Below are 17,811 nucleotides of genomic sequence, written 5' to 3'. Positions count from 1 at the left end.
AAGTGGTGCACACGTGAGAAGTGGAACAAAAATCATACATGATTCCAAACATTTTTTACAAATAAATAACTGAAAAGTGGGGTGTGCGTAATTATTCAGCCCCCTGAGTCAATACTTTGTAGAACCACTTTTTGCTGCAATTCCAGCTGCCAGTCTTTTAGGGTATGTCTCTACCAGCTTTGCACATCTAGAGACTGAAATCCTTGCCCATTCTTATTTGCAAACAGCTCCAGCTCGGTCAGATTAGATGGGCAGCGTTTGTGAACAGCAGTTTTCAGAGCTTGCCACAGATTGTCTCGAAACACCCCTGGCTCTGAAATGTGCAATCATCTTTGTAATATGCCCTGCAGCTCTAGTGTAACATCCCTCTTCATGTAATTGCTGACCGACTGTTGCTGCGGGGTGAGACGATGCCCTGCACTGACATCCTCAGTAGCCCGAGGAAGAGTTCCTCCTCTGTTTATGCCGTACAAATCGCACTAATGCACAAGCATCAGAGTGTGCGGTGTTGACCACAGTTTCCAATTCCATTTAGTAAACTTTTCCCTATCTGTAAATGCCAATATTGCTTTACTCATTGTTCCTAATGAATCCCTTTTCATTTGTAACGCCTTTTCTTTTTTTTCTTGTTATCTTGATAGAGTTTCAGCTGGGCCTGCTTGACATTTTTACACAGAACACCATGGTTTTCCTTTAGTTTCTCACCCAGAAACCCAGGCCACTTTCTGTAATTTTGGGAGGAGTGACATTAAACACTGTGAAATTGCTCCTTTTCTTTGAGATGTGCTTTGTGGGAAGTTTGATAAGCCTGTTGCACTGATCGGTTTGAATCATTTTTTAATAAATATTTCAATAAAATCAACCTTTATTACACTGACTTGTTCTCATTTGTTGCCTCCCTTTGGCGCCCCCTTGTGTCAACATGTGTAACGCCCTAGTCGCCTGGGACATTTTAAGCAGTCTGACGGTGCAAAACAGATCTATGCACCCCCGCTGTGCACAGATGAACCGGGAAAACAACACATCCTCTTCTGGCTCTGAAAAATGCAGCAGCAGTGAAGTTATTTTCATGTTGCACACTGACCGGTAAGCCTCTGCAGAATTTCTTTCAAAGCTGGTCTTTGCTCTTTTTCTGCACTGAAACCACAGCAGCTGCAGGAGTATTTGTCAACTGAGATAGAGAGTCCGGTGCAGGGCAGATCTCACTGTTGTGTCTGCTCTCTGTTGCACGCCTTTAAGGTGGGAGGTTCCTGTTCTGCAAATGTTCCATGACGTGCTGATGGGGGGTTTGCAAGGGGTTCTTCTCACGTCTGTGCAACCCCCCCACCCCACACACATACCCTAATTTCAGCAGGCTATCCCCAGCCTGGTACGCGCACATCGCAGCTGATCACCTAAACACAACAAACAGAGATGTAAGGATGCAAAACGCGTGCACAGATAGATGCTCAATAATAGTGAAATACACATATTCTGCATTCTGGGAGAACCCGGGCTTTAAACCTTTAAAGTTTGTAGCAAAAATGTTGAGATGTCAAAAAAATTAACTTAGACATTTAAAAGCAGGACTGCAGTGCGGATTATTTTCTCGGTTTGGTCAACTGGAACAGAACTTACTTGTTTAAAATGATGTATTTGTTCTGTTTGACTGCATATTGTGGAGTTTATTTGCCCATACAGTAGTGTGACAAAGAAAGAGTCCACAGGCCTCAGTTAGCATGATAAAGGCCATCACAGTTAGAAAAAGCCTCTACTCTCTAAAAAGAACACAGCAGCACACCTTAGGATTGCAACACTGGATACGAACAAACCACAAGACCTCCTGAACAGTTTTCTTTGGAAATACAAGACCAAAGTGGAGATGTTTGGCTGTAATGCATGCACATGGTGCCATGTTTGGAGAAAATCAAACACAATATATAAGCACAAATGGTGGTGACAGGAGATGATTTGAGCTTGTTTTGCAGCCCAGGTTCTGAGACTGTGTGGTCATTTAGTGGATCTTGAATTCCTCCCAAAGGATTCTGGAGTCCAATGTGAGGCCACATGTCCTAAAAACTCAACAATGATCCCAGGCAAAGCAGCAATAAAATGATGTAGAGCACTGACTTGAGCATAGTACATTAGGTTTATGTGACTTATTTGTTGTTAGTGGTGTCAGAGACATTAAAAGGACTTTTCTTGTAATACTGAATAATGATACTCAGTTAACTGAAAACAGACGTGTTTCTGTACTTTGCCATCTTGACTTTCTCCCACTTGTTTTCCATTTCCGGCAGCAATGAATTTGCATATTACTTTGAAGTAAAGGCAAGACTTCAACAAAGCCAAATCTTTGCCGTTTCTCAAACTATTATTTTTCATGTTCACTGGGACTGCGTGTACATTTTATTATCAATCAGCACAGAAAACTGCGTGATTCACTGTGCGGTCGACACACTGCCGGCTCATTTCTGCAGTCTTGCTTCTGTAATCTGCAGGCAGTAATTATATATGTAGACAGGAACTGGGAAACTGTTACAGACGTTGGCATGGTTGCCATGGAAACACACAATCATGTTAGATTATTTTCAGGTACTGCTGTGATAATGGCATAAGCATGCCTGCTCGAGAGGCTGACTTGAAGAGACGGACAAAGGAGCGGTGGACGGCTGATGAAAAAAGTGAATCGGTTGAAGTTTTCTGAATGGCTTCTGTGAGAAGGTTTTTAGTTTAATGTTGTTGTGTTTGTTCAACCTGCTGGGTTCAGTCCCCCCTTATCTCAGGCTGCCATATGACTGCCACTACAGTGAGCCAAGAGGAAAACCTCATTCCTTCCATTCATAAACCCCCCTCCCTGCCCTTCTAATTTAGGACTAATATAATTAAAGGCCCGCTAGTAGTCAGGTGCATGTGTGGCATTCAATCACATGCAGATTTGTGGCAGATTTGAGCTGGTCAGTAGAGCCACGGCGTAGCTTTAGATAGTGGAAATGCCAAGCAGTGTGTGGAACATCCTGAGGGACAGACCATTATATTTATAGAGGCTCACGACTTGACCTTCACTGCACATTGAGTATCAGCCATTTTAGTGCCGCTCCTGTAGATACTGAATACAGCATAATGGATCTCAGCTGCACTGCAGTTAGTTAGCTTCAACTTCATCTTTGGCTTGTTAGAGGCTATATCTAATAATAGCTCTCTGCAATTCCATACTGTGGAGGGACTTTGTCAATACACAGACTCTGCATTCACTGCTTTTCTAGCACACAGCGAGTTGCTGCTTTTCTGAAGGAAATGCTCTGTGACATTACAGTTTTGCAGAGAAATAAAATGCTTGCCATTTGGATAAGATTTTGAACTGTGAGGTTAAGTTCAACAGCGAGCCATTACATAAGTTGCTCTGTTGTGTAAGCTTTGCATTAAGGGGAGGACCTCTGTGAAACATGTCTTAGCCACAGCAAGCACAGCTGGTGCAAGCCCAAAGCCAAGGACTCCTATTCATAGAAGCCTCCAGTTGTTCTCACCCAAGAGCAAAGAGTGAAACCGAGGAGGACGAGGAGGAGGAGGTGGGTCAAAGCGGGGTGTAGTATCTGAAGTTCTGTAAATTATATTGTGTCGAAAGGCCAAATTTTTCACACAAATGGCTGAGGCGGGGTGATCATAAATCAGTTCAAAAGCACGGAAAGACCTCGTTTGATGTGCTTGATGGCAAAACCTGCAGCTTCAAACGAATGTTATGACACATTTTATCAGATGGTTTGGCCTCTATGCAAAGGTAATTTCACAGTAAAATTCAAGTCAAATTCAAATGTTTGTCATGTGCTTTAAAGGACACTGTTTTAATCTATATTCATGTATGATTTTGATTCCAAAACTCAATCAGACATGTTAAAAATAGACGAGAAAGTACAAAGTAACACAGCAGTAGTTACCTGGGTACAATGTGCCACATTTTGTTATCTAACAATAAGGCAAAAAAGGATGTAAAAGGTGACTAGTAACATTATATGCCAATACTGGAATCATTTTCAAATCTTTAACCCTTTGTTTACAGGAATTTGTGGACTAACCTGATCAGGAAACATCACAGGCAATTATTTAATTATAAGCAACAGGCTTATGTGTAACAGGGTTACATGCAAACAGTAAATACATTAAACTGTAGTTGTAACTGCTACGTTAATAGAATTAAGCAATTAGTCTTTCTTCTCTTGTTTTGCAAAATTAAAGCTCAGACTATAACAATGCAGCCCGAGAGACACTAATTCTTACTGAATCTTGCTCAGAGGAAGTCTTTAAGATTCACTGCAGAGTTGATGCATTAATGCAAAGGCTCCAAATGGCACCAACTAAACTCGCACATGTGATTCACAAGATGAGGTTCGCAGCTGCACATAATCTGCAGTATTGTCCTAGTTTTTTTTTTCCTTTTTTGCCGCGTTAATGACACCCCTCATCACGACTCTCTCCATTCACAAAGCAAATCCTGTCGTGACGGGAAGAACTGGCTCTGAACGGGGCTTGTGGGTGTCTCAGAATTCAGAGAACATGTCTAATTTTTGCAGCAGCCTCGCAGCCAGCCACATTCATTGAGTTCCTCTCCGTATGCACACGCTGAATAGGATCACGCTGTAGGAGATGTACATTCAGAGCTCGCTGCACCATATGATTAGAGTCTTTCAGCCGAGCGCTTTTGCATTTCTTCCTACCGACTGTCCGACGCATTTTACATAGATAATAATAGTTAATGAATATGTGTACCTGAATGAATTTGAGCTGTGAGGGATGGGTGATGCTTTAGCTCTTTGGATCATGACAGCCTCGCTCCCCACTTTGTGTGCGGAGTGTGCGAAGCGCACGGAGAGACGAGAGGGAGAGGGAGAGGAAAAGCGCCCTTAAACGTGGGCTGTTGTGTATCCCTCTCTGGGCCCCTTTGCTATTTTTGTGCCTGGGTCCGCACGTCACGCTTGGGTATTTTCTCTGGTGACTAGCTCGCATCAATAGATCTTCTAATGTACATCCAGTCGGCCAGCAGCTTCGCGACTGATGGGACTTTTACCTCGCTCGTTTCTTTCATATTTCGCCACCCGGACATGAGGAGAATGGAGAGACGGACTATGCAGTGTGAGGAATGTCACATGTGACTGCCGATATGGGACAGGGGACTATTCAAATGTCAGGTTTGTATGAGGATTATATTTGATATGTGAATGCCAGCTGCTGTGTGTGTGCTGTGTGTCACTCCGGTCACAGTGAGAGAGCTGCTGGTTCATTCTACATGCTGTCGTAGAGGACTTTAAAGCCAACCGTCTCCTTATGATATTTATGGATTTGTTGTCAGCGTGAGACTCCAAGCCCCATTCCCTTTAATGGCCAACTTAGCCCCTAATGATGTAATGCAGCGGCATAACGATGCTCTCCCGTAGCTCACCGTGCTCCCTTGTGTGTGAAGGGATGTGCCCAGCGAATGTGCGGTTCAGATAAATGTCTCCACAGAGTCGTTTCTCCATCCATGCGGACATACTGTACCACAGTCAGCCCACAGTCATCCCGAAGCACACCTACTGCCACCCACCTGCCTCCTGTTGTTGCACGTCATTGCTGCTGTGTCACATATTTTCGTTTAGGTTAGCGCTTGTTGCCAGGAGTGAGAGGAATTTGGCTTTCAAAGGTGCGCTGGCCCACTCTTTTTTGGAAAAGTCTGAATGCGCTCAGAGACTTGTCAATGAGACTCTGAATGTGATGGCTCTGTTTCCTCCCTGTTGTGCTCAGTTCAAAGGTATGCATTGTTTCTGAGGGTCTTATCTCATTGTCACTCTGCACCCATATTCCCCTCTTCCCTCCTCTGGTGGCTCACAGAGGATGGAAACTAAGCAATGAGGTCAGATCGACCTTGAAAGGGAGCTCCCTACCAGGCCTCTGAATTTTTGTTACCCCCAGGCACCCTCCAGCTTAGTTTACCTCTCTAAACCTCCCCGTTGAAACATGGATCATTCCAATCCAAAGCTGCCCCTCCACCTCCTCCCCTCCTCACCATCCTTCATATGCCTTCATTATTTTTCCTGTATGTGGAGGAAGCGTTCAAATCTGTCTGACAGCAGAGACCCCAAAGATGAGCTCAAAGAGGGGAATGGGCATTTGGATAAGAACACAAAAGGTAGATTATTATCTTTACGGCTGCTTTCGAGCGTCTCTCGGCATCTCAAGAGTCACCTTGGATTCATATCCTCTGGTTTTTATGCTTGAGCAGCGTGGTGGTGTGCTAACAAAGAAAGAAAGGGAGTGAGAGAAAGAGAGTGAGAGTCGAAGGATGTCCTAATTAAAGGGAACTCAGAGGGTTTGTACCAGATAAAATTACATAACGTCGTTAGGGAGGACACAGCATTTGATACTGAGAAGATGAAACTGACGTGCCCTCAGATGGCCATCCATCCCCACGGTATGAAGTGAAAGTGTAACCAGTTCACTTCAGCCACAGGCATCATGATGTTTCTCGCTTGAGTCCTGCATGTTTACCTACAGTGAAGAGTGTGGTCCTGTGCGGCTCACTGTGGAGACGGACACTAGTGACTCAGATAGGTTGGAAGCCTTGAATCCCACTGGAGGTGATATGAAATGATACTGGATTTAGATAAAAGGCTTTAAAGGTGCGGGCGGACTCATTACACTTCATTGCCATTGATTTAAGACTATCGACTGGCATGCTTCAGCACACATACCAGACTTCAAAAAATGCTTACTTCCAATAACAGTCTTGTCTTCTGTTCTTCGGTTCAGTCTAGTTTTTATTCCCATAATTGCCAATAATGTCGACCACAGCTGAACAAGTGAGTTTAAAACTGAATTTATTAATTCCCTTTGACCTGTTGTAACACCCAGTGGCAACCTATACAATGTAGCTTGTGTTATGAGCCATACAAATAGATTAATTTTTACAAACTAGATCATGTTACCTTTCAGATTAATTTTAATACATTGCAGTTATTTTTTAAATTTTTCCAAAAAGATTCAAATTTGATCAAAAGCCGAACACTACCTCTAACTCGGGATGGGGTGATGGTGACCCGGTGCACAAATGTTTGAATAAAAGTGACATTCCACATTACGGTACTGGCTTGTTTCCCCATGAGGACATCATTTGACAACCTCACCCGTGCCCTTAATGATCAGTTTTGACACTTCAGTATATATCAGTAAATATGCGGTTTGGTAGATACATGGGCAGAGACCACCTTCACTCACCCAGTGATTTTGTTCCATAAGGAGGCCTGAAATATGACAGAAACCACTCAGGTCTGAAGGGACCTTCGAGGGTTACTCCTAGTAGGCTTTCAAGGGGCAAAGAGTTAAATACCTCTTCATATGCACATTCACAGAGCTTCAGAAAATTAGGTGCCAGGGTTTACCTTGGTAAAGAGACCCAGCTTTTCCATTCCTGCTGTGATGGAGCTCATTATGAATTTTATACTCCAGTTTTATTAGGAGGACTTTTGGGAAACAGCCTTGAATAGCTCTCAATTTCAAGCACAGACACACACACACACACACAGACTTTCCTGCCTCATTTATTTTGTCACGATAATCTTCGTGCATATTTATGTGGTCCTAGTTCATGTTATTGCATCCTAACGACTCTTTCTTATTTCTTTCAGACGACCCTTCCCTGCAATTCACATGTATGTTAATATTACTAAAGTTACATAACAGTTATTGTCCTTGAAAATCGATCGCAAAGGAAGTGACACTGGATTCATGGAGTCACTTGAAACTACTGCAGGGGTAAAAAGCTCCACTGAGGGTCAGGACAGAAATGCTGCACAGAAAAAATGCTCATCGGAGGTTGCACAGAGTAGGCGGAGACCACCAGTCGAATTGGAAGCCAAAGGGTGGCACCAAAAACTAGAAGAAGCTCAAAGCAAAGATACATGTGGTTTCAAAGAAATGTCTGACTCAGGGAAATCACTGCAATTAGAAGATCAGCACCCTCAAGCTCAGTCCACAAGCCATCCAGACTATGAGGTATCTTCATACCCACTACAGTCCGCAAAGCAGTTTTCTAGTGGCAGACAGAAAGCTTCTACACAGTCCCCAGCACCCACATCTCACAGGAAGTCCCCCAGCTCACCTGAAGTCCAACAACAATGTTCAAATTCAGGGATGGATCCACTTACAGAAACGGTGTGCAAGGTGGAACAGAAACCACAAAAGCCTGGGAAGTATGTTTGCGATTACTGCGGAAGGGCATGTGCCAAACCCAGCGTGCTTAAGAAACATATTCGCTCGCACACAGGGGAAAGACCCTACCCATGTGTTCCCTGTGGGTTCTCCTTCAAAACCAAGAGTAATTTGTACAAACACAGAAAGTCTCATGCTCACTCAGTCAAAGCTGGAACGGTGCCATTCTCAGAACTCGGTTCGTACAATGCCAATACAGACCAAGGGTCTTTTGAAGGGGAAGGAGAGCTATTCTCTGATGCTGAGCAAAGCACAGACACGGACGAGGACACTCTTAATGACCCGCTGCTGCTGCTGGACTCTCCAATGGAGGGATCAGATAACACTGCTGTAAAAGTACTAAATCTCATTGCTCAGAAAAAGGGAGCCACGTCAATGTCAGCTCAGGATGGTTCATCCCAACACCAAGAAATCAATGCACCTTCTGCTGCTGCCGAGGCTAGTCGTGCAATTCAATCTTGCACAATCAAACAGAGGCTGGCACTCCGGCTGTCTGAAAAAAGAAGCAGTGACTCTGACCACAATCTGTCCCTCCCAAGTCAGTCTAGCAAGGGCAGCACGGACTCCGGGTACTTCTCTCGCTCTGAGAGTGCTGAGCACCAGACTGGCCCTCCGAACACTAACGCAAAGTCCTACCAAGAAATTATGTTTGGAAAGTGTTATCGGCCAAGCCCTAAGCAGGCTACAGCTTTTGCGGCTTGTAGCACAGACGCGAGTGAATATACCGGCAAACGCTCAGAGAAAGGCGTCTCCCGTGTTTTCACGCAAGAAAAAGACACAGTTGAGTCAATCAAAATAAACACAAAATCGTTCACAAGGGAAGAGGTAAAAGAACCCCTATTAGATGCTGGCTCTGATGTGGGGCCTCTGATTAGAAGCAACTCAATGCCAACATCCTCAGCAGTCTGTCTGACTATGCCTCAAGCACTCAGAGGCAGTCACTCGTTTGATGAGAGAACAAGCACCGGCGGCATGAGGAGACTCAGGCGGCAAGCCGCTTTCGAACTATCCGCGCAAGATGGCCATACTGACACTGACAGTCACGGAAAGATTAGTGAGAGTGGCATTTCACCCTCAGGACTGGAAATGGAAAGCTACCCTTCTGTGGTGCCTAGTATGAGCCATCAGAGGCATGTGATGGAACTGGCAACGCGCAAGCGTCGGAAGGAAAAAAGGGAAGAGGAGGATTTGTCGGGTCAATATGAAGGCCATCATGAACCGTGTGAGGAGATGTTTGATTCAAGCAAGGACTATGATGTAAAACAAGGCGCACTGGGCATTATGGCTTTACGGAAAGGCCATTCACAGATGGACAGGTGTGACATGGACATATCGGTGTGCCCTGAAGTGTCTGCTCGAAAAAACTTAGGGAATGTAATTTCAGTTATCCAGCACACAAACTCAATAAACAGGCCTTACTCTGAACATTCAGAATCTTACAAATATCAAGCTATGGAGGCCTCTGAATCATATGAGATGGAGCGAAGTGACAGTAGATTAAGGGAGTCGGTTCAATTGGGGCCCAAGCTCGTGCGGCAGTCTAACATACAAGTCCCAGAAATTAGAGTCACAGTAGAGCCTGACAGTCCAGAAAAAGCTCCTGAGTTGCAGGTGAAGGAGCCAGAGAAGCACGTGGAGGAGTTTCAGTGGCCTCAAAGGAGTGAAACTTTAGCACAATTCCCTCCAGAAAAACTCCCTCCAAAGAAAAAAAGGCTACGCTTAGCTGATATTGAGCACTCCTCTGGTGAATCTAGCTTTGAGTCGGCCTGCACTAGCCTGTCCCGCAGCCCCAGTCAAGACAGCAACTTATCTTACAGCTCCACCTTATCGTTTGACAGGGAAGAGAGCTTGAAGTCAGTCTCTCCCGCCAGGCAGGATGAATTTGGCAAACCATTAGAGTTGTTAGCTGTGCCAGGGAGTGGGCACTCCCTCTCAGTGCTCAACCAGCGTCAACAACATGAAATGAGACGCTCCTCCTCAGAGCAGGCGCCGTGTAACTTGCGCAAGGAGTTCCCAGAGTTGCGCAGCATATCATTTGACTATGGCAGTCTTTCTCCAACATCCAAAGTTAGACACGTGGACATAAACTCTGTGAAGGAGAGAAGGAGGGGAAACTTAGTGCGACAGGAGTCACTGAATATGGATAGTGAAGTAACATCACAAGTGTTTCCACAGTATCTCAGCAGCATCTCCCCTTCATTCACTGCCGCCACTATCCTGCCGCAGACTTTGCCAATATTCTCAGCTGGGAGTACATTTCCTCAGCTTGCACATCCGAGCCTGATGGTTCCCGTAAGAATTCAGACTCATGTTCCATCCTACGGTAGTATCACATACACCTCAGTGTCACAGATTTTTGACAATCACTATGACAGTGTTAGCTCCACTACGTCCACCCTTCAGAGTCAGATTTCAAGAATTTCTGGGAATCTCGATTCTCATAACATATCGGCTCATACAAAACCACCTACAACACACACCCTCAATGTTGAGGCCCTTGATTTGTCCTCAGCCAAGCTCAAGACAGGCATCCCTCTCTCTCTGACCTCCAGAACTATCTCAACCACTAATGCCTCCAGTGGTGGTGCAAACAAACGGATGCTATCCCCTGCCAGCAGCCTGGACCTATTCATGGAGGTCAAGCAGCAAAAGCGTGTGAAAGAGGAGAGAATGTTTGGGCAGATTGTAGAGGAACTGAGTGCGGTGGAGTTGGGAAAATGTAATTTGAGTGAAGAGAAGGGGCACAGGTCAGGGATGCAGGGTGCACCAACACTTCATGCTCAGAATGACTCACGCAGGAGTAAATTTATCACACTTCAGCAAAAAGAGGCCGAGGCCACGGACCACGGCGCGGAGTCAGTTATGGAAAGCAGCTCCCTGGATGCAAGCTCGCCTCCTTACGCCATGATATCAGTCAGTGAAGTGAAAGAAGCTGGCACGGAGAAACGAGTGCAGATGGATATAGTGGCACAGCTGGTAACCAGTCAAGACATCCTGATGTCAGACTCTGAGCATTCAGGACTGTTATCTCAGTTTCCAAGTCTTCGCACGACGACAGGTGTGAGCTGGTGTTATCTCAATTACACCACGCCGAGCTGCTCTCACAGCACCGCCCCTTTCTCATCTGTGTACGCCACCTGGCGTGTGAGTTCCCATAACCCGAACCCTCTTGAAGTGAGCACCAATGCTGCTCTGGCTTTGCTGCAGTCCAGACAGAGGGGAGACAAGGTTATATACACCATGGCTGCCATGTGCCAGCCTGGTACTGGGAAACTGGTCTCATCACTCATCCTGTGGAGGCAGACCATGGAACAGGTAAGAAAATAATCCTGTCTTTTCTATCAAAGGCGTACTGGTGTTTTAAACACCTGTTGAGATATTGAATTAAAGCCTTATTTATTGTACATCTTATATCAGTAATTACTGATATAATCAGAAATAATTATGAGAAGATAACTGTTTAAAATGCAGAAAGTTTTAAGGACCTTAATACCCAGAATTTGGCAAACTGCACACTTTAATCAACCGACAGAAGGTTTCCTTGGAAAGATCCTGGAACGAGCATTTGCTTGGTGCTGATAATGATATTTAACTATGAATCGCCAAATGGTCTTGATTTTAAAAAATATGTCTTGGAGATGAAAATACCAGACATTATAATTATATTAAGGTCATTATTAAGTCCAAATCTTGGTACTTTTCTCCACTGTGCTCAGTGGATAAAAAGCATAAAATTTAACATTAAGATCAGAGTTACCTGTGCTGGGTTTTTCCCCAGCAGTGGCATAGTTCATGTTTGCAAAACATGCTGTGCAATGCCATGTGTGACATACAATATTGGTGGGATCGCGTTGCACTGTCGATACGGTGTCCACTTAAAAAGGATGTTAACACAATGTTTGTTCATCTGATTCAGCTGCAGAGGAAACCGGAGCCCAAAGAGGTGGACGTCACCTACGGGAAGAAGGTGAAAGACATCAGCTGCAGAGTGAAAACTGCCAAGGAAGAGTGGAAAGAGAGGGAGGCTGCCACAACCCAGACTGTGCCAACACGAATTAAGATCTTTGAAGGAGGGTCAGTCGAGATATTATTTACCATTACACTTGTCACTTCTGCTGACTGCATATGCAGCGGATATATTAGAGTGCTAGTATGTGAAGTATCTGTTGGTCCACGCTCTTTTTGCAGTTTACGACTGTGCTTTTTGTGTATTTCTTTATTAGAAATGAATCTCTCTCTTTCAGGTACAAATCCAATGAAGACTATGTATATGTTAGAGGTCGAGGCCGGGGTAAATACATATGTGAGGAGTGTGGTATTCGCTGTAAGAAGCCAAGCATGCTGAAAAAACATATCAGGACCCATACGGATGTGCGGCCGTATATCTGCAGGGTTTGCAACTTTGCTTTTAAAACTAAAGGTAAGCATTTTTTTTTCTTACAGAGTAGTGAGTTATCGTAGCTGTAGCAGTGATAAAATAAAAAGCTGTTAGATTAACTTTTTTTAAGCATCTGAAATGTACGAAAGTTCAGTTTCTGTTGTGTTTAATTTCAACAAATTTGCCTTATTTCTACAGGAAACCTAACTAAACACATGAAGTCAAAAGCGCACATGAAGAAGTGTCTTGAACTGGGAGTGTCAGTGACGATGGATGAGACAGAGATACAGGAACATGGTAAGACTGGGATGTATGTAAGTGTTGTAGATATGCCCAGCTGTCACTGCAACAAATCCAGATAAACTAATGGGTTTCTCATTTCAAGTGGACGACATGCAACAAAAGTCCAAGACAGAGGTGGCTGCGACGACCAAACATCAGTTCTCAGATGCCGAGGACTCCGACGGCATGGATGAAGAAGCTGATGAAATCGATGAAGATGACGATGAGGACGATGAATACGAGGGTGATTCCACTCCGAAGTTACATTCAAGAAGCACGAGTCCTCAGCCGTGTGGAGTTACCTCTCTGTCAGTTACAGCCACTGCTGCCATCCACGGCTGCTCCCTCGCATCTCTGCCCGGAGTCGATGTCAGTCAGCAACCCTCCGGCAGACGTACGAGCTTGGATCATCGTCCTGTTCTTGCAAACGACCAGAGAGAGAAATCCGTGGATGAAGACTCTCTGACCATGCTGTCTCCAGATCACAGCAGCTTCCTTTTTGACCCTTATTCATCTTGTCTACTCTCTCCTGGCTGGGAGTCTCCCATCAGGGAGCCCTCCCCTTCACGTTTACGTTACCCGTCCCCAAGGAGGGAGCTTTCGCCACGTGGTCGCTCCTCTCCCAGATGGGATACCTCTCCACTGAGGCCCGGTTCACCTAGCTTCACACCCATCCAGCATCCCTCCCCGGTCTCAATTGAACGGCCCATGTCTCCCGGCATAGAGCTTGCTGGAAAGCGGGAATCCTCAGTCAGAGGCAGGCAGAGGGTTGTGTTAAGAGCCGTTTCACCACGCAGAGGTTCACACCAACATAAAGGCAGCGGTGACAAAACCAGACACCAAGCAAAGATGGAGATGGCTCAGTACCAAGGAGCCTTTGAAATGGAGATGGTAAGTAGCACAGCGTGTTCTGCAGCCAGTTCAAGTGTAACACAAACAAAGAGCTTTTAAGGACTTATTGTTAATCTGTTCAAGTGTATAGAACAGCATCTAAAAATTATTTTGTTAAATTTTGATGAATCTGGGTACATGTAGATGGACCGTGTGTGGTGTAAAAACAAAAATATTTTCATACACTGTATTTAAGAAATTTTTCAGAAATGTTATATTCTTGTCTACTAGTGTATCTAACTCAAACAACATAAGATATTAATCTAGGCACAGTTAAAATGGTAACTATGTTTAAAATTATAGCTTAGCAAACAAGCATGCTAACTCTTGCTAGCAGGTGGCGTGTCGAGTCCATCGCCATTTTTTCTTTTGGGACAGTTTTTTTTTTTTTTTTGCCTTAATTTAGTCATTTTCAAGTCAGTAAATACTTAGCTTGTAAAGCACAACTGTTGTCTAGCTAATGTTGTGCTATCATGACCTGGCATTGTATGGTCGATACTAGTGTTTCAGCAGATTAGACACTTGCTACAGTTAGTGCACCCTGATCTTTAGCATTTGTTACCAATAGTGAAGACTATTCTCCCCTAATGCCCTAGTCACACAGGCTATCCCCCAACTGTTGCTGAACGTTGCTGGCAGTTGCTTTTAACTTGATTACAAAAGTCTGATTCAACCAGGCCAAGAGGGTAGTCAATTACCCAATGGTAATGACCAGTTGCCTCAGAAAACTGTGTACCCCACAAATGGTTGGCGACTGGTTTCTGGCAGTTGCTAGTGTGAAACTTATGATGCTATGCCACAAACTTTCTTGTGATTGCTTTTAGCATTAGCAGGTTGTGCATAATTAGCATGGAAGATGGCAACTTAGGTGCAAAACTCTCAAAAAACTTGTCAAGCAGCAGTGAAGCGGCGAAGAATGTGACTCAAACTGTAAATACAAACTTTTGCCAAAGCAATCTGCTAGTGACCAATCACAGGGAGGTTTTTGGTGCATCACCTTTTTTGCGACTGTTTTCATCTAGCGACAGCCAGCAACCACTCACCAAGACTCAAAAAAATTACACATTTTTCCCTAGCAACCAGTGTATATTTCAGCATGGAATTAGCTATTTGTGTTTCACTAGTTAAAAGAAAAGCACACATACATTTTCTTTTTCTTGCACTGAAAGAACAAGTAGTAGAATATTCTGTTGGCAGAGAAGTTTTTTCTTCTCTGAGTGCTTTCATTTTTCAACATTCACATTACTTCATGATTTCTAACTAAGATATTTTCACATGAGAAATTATCTTGGCGATGCTGAAATTGCCGTTAATTCTGCCAATGTGTCGTTCCAGGATCAAAGGAGCAGCTTGGCTTCCAGTCTGCCTGGTGCTGCCAGTTCTCATCATCAGAACATCCTCAGCCACCTCCCTCTTCACTCCCAGCAGCAGGCCCACAGTTTGCTCCCCGTTGTTCCTGTTGGCGGGCTCCAGATATTACACTCCCCGCCTTCCTCCAGCACTGATGTCAGCCCCTCTGTGGCGCCAAGCCCCCAAAGCAGCGAAGGCCAATGTTGCAGCAGCAGGGAGGGATCTGTCCTCAGTCCTGAGACAGAAGGAGAGGACATCAGAGGCCACGGCCAGCTGTCCTGCCACGAGGCCGCTCAGGAGAAAAGCCTCGACCCCGAAGTCGGAGACAGCGGACAAGAGGAGAATGTACAGACCTGCTTGAAAGCCATCGCCTCGCTGAAGATTACCACAGAAGACCCTCATTAGAACCGTCATTGTCTGTTTTCTCGGGTTGATCAAGGAAAAGACACCTCCCTGCTACACCTGCGACCTTGTCACCTTCTGCCCTTTAGGCACATGACCTCATCTTTATCCCATTAGAGGCAATATAATAACACTTCCTCTGGTCTTGCACATACCCGAGACATCTTCTTAAGTGGATAATATGAGTGGAGGTCATATCTTTTCAGTGAAGAAGAAGGCCACCGCATCTGATGAGCTCTTCTCTTCAGAGGCTTTTTGGAAAACTTTGACGAGCAGCAGGGTGTTTTTTGCGTTAATGGGTTCAGGTGCAATACGGAAAGATATTCTGCTAATATGCCTTTGTCTGACATAGTAGTTTGCGTACAATTGCACATAAATTATATTTATGAATTCTGTACAAATGTCCTTAACATATACTCCTTCTTAGATACATACAAACAGTGTATTTTACTGTGTGTACTTTGAAAATAGACTGTTGTTTATGTAATCATATCAAGGTGTGATGCAGTAGTGCAGTAAATAAAGACTATTTATAAGGGGAAAAGTATGTGTATTATGAAACAGTCTGACCAAATTTTAAGTAGACGCTTCTTGTGCAGTTTGGTGCTTCTGATCAAGCAGCGAGGGTCTGTGCCTTTATTTTGCGTTTCTTCATTTCTTTATCAGAGCGAGAACTACGGAAAGCGGTCGAGGTACTCTTTATTTTGCTCAGAGGACAGCTTTTTCTTTCTCGCCCCGTCGGCTTTATTTATGTGAAACAAGCTTAAAAGAAACAAAAAAAAGTTTCCTATGTTGCAAATTTTCTTAATGTTGTGGTTTTTATCTTGGTAAAAATGCATGGGATTTGCTATTGCACAACAATAGAGGAGGTAATTATGTAATTATGAATACTGTAAGATGTATTTATATATTAGAACGTAAGCACTTATTGATACTGGTAAATATTTGACTACTATTTATATGGTATATCTGTACTTATGCAGCAGTGATGCAGTTATGCAGTGAGCTACGCTGGCATTGCTTTTGATCTCATGTCGTCTCTACAGTTTTTTTTCTTGCTTATACAGATGACCATGAGCATTTTATGAGTTTTAAAGATGCACTTTCATCCTTTTACCTTTGATGTTTTAACTGACTCGGTCAGTGGAGGAAATGGGGGAGTAAAACACAGTTTGTTCTCTTGTGATTTTTGACACATTCCAGTTGTTTTTTTTCTTTTCTCATTGTGTAAAACACGTTGCACACAAATCCAAGGGGCTACAATGATCAGTCAATAGTACATTTTCTTGCATTTCAAGTGTAACTGGATGAATCAATATAAGTAATGACGTTATAAGCATGACTATTACTGTGCTTCAGCTCACAATGTAAGTAATCATTCACCAAATGCATTACTTCTTCTCTGTATATATATATATGTGTATTTTTATGATTTAAACTATTTTTGCAGTGTTGAATTCTGAAAACTTTTTATGTGGATTGTTTATATCTCTTTAAGAGGTAAAATGTCTGCAGCTGATGTAATGGCAGAGGTTTAATGAGGCTGATTGCTAACACAGCGTGTCTCATCTTTTTAAAAAAAAATGTACTCACATCTTTAAGTGATTATCCGTTTTTGAGACTTCGAAATTTAAAAACACAACAACACTTTGTTCACTCATGTTTACATAAAAGATTTATAGGTGCACTGCTTTAATTTTGTGTTTTCCTTTCTGAAGGTGTATGTAGCTTTGATTTCACGGTTGTGTATTTTCATTTGTTGTGCACATAGCTCATAAAATGTGAAGGGAAAGTGAAGCCTTTTATTTGCTTTAGCATACATTATGTATTCAGATTGTGTTTTGTGTTTTTTTTTAAATTGTGTATTCATATATACTGAACTGCATTGTGCCTCTCATGTCTATGGAAATCCTGTAAAACACACAGAGGACAAATCATTTTACCTCTAAGCTAAGATTTTTTCGAGGAGGGAAAAAACAACCTCAGTAGCCAATCTGTTGTTTAGCTATTTGCATCAAATCTGGCTAGTCAGGACAGAGTGCCTCTTTTATGCTATGAGGAATTTATTGTTTGGTGCTCTACTTTTTCAGATTAAATTCAAAATTGTTTTAAAAGAATATAATTCTAACCCAAAAATGTGTGTCGCAGCTTATTTCACGGCTTCCGTACCTTTCCTCCTGCATTTTTCACCGCTGTTTAAATTAGAGCTCGCACGAGAAGGTTTTCAGATGAAATCGCTCACATTTTATCTTCAGGGTACAGTGAAAAATTGGAGAATCTCCAACCAGTGA

General features: G+C 43.5%; 1 protein-coding gene across 1 annotated transcript; it reads left to right on the top strand.

Moving 5' to 3' along the window:
* Nucleotides 1–4,241: 4,241 nt before the first annotated feature.
* Nucleotides 4,242–17,648, top strand: hivep2b (HIVEP zinc finger 2b). The gene is made up of 7 exons (XM_040041618.1): nucleotides 4,242–5,162; nucleotides 7,635–11,532; nucleotides 12,134–12,291; nucleotides 12,462–12,637; nucleotides 12,794–12,892; nucleotides 12,981–13,768; nucleotides 15,104–17,648. The coding sequence occupies exons 2-7, from the start codon at nucleotides 7,735–7,737 to the stop codon at nucleotides 15,521–15,523; spliced, it is 5,439 nt and encodes a 1,812-aa protein (XP_039897552.1). The 5' UTR covers nucleotides 4,242–5,162; nucleotides 7,635–7,734; the 3' UTR covers nucleotides 15,524–17,648.
* The last annotated feature ends 163 nt before the right edge of the window (nucleotides 17,649–17,811 follow it).

Source organism: Simochromis diagramma, unplaced genomic scaffold (assembly GCF_900408965.1).
Source record: "Simochromis diagramma unplaced genomic scaffold, fSimDia1.1 OVJJ01000304.1, whole genome shotgun sequence".
Lineage (NCBI taxonomy): Eukaryota > Metazoa > Chordata > Actinopteri > Cichliformes > Cichlidae > Simochromis > Simochromis diagramma.
The sequence above is the reverse complement of the archived record's forward strand: the minus strand, read 5'-3'. Positions and strand labels throughout refer to the sequence as shown.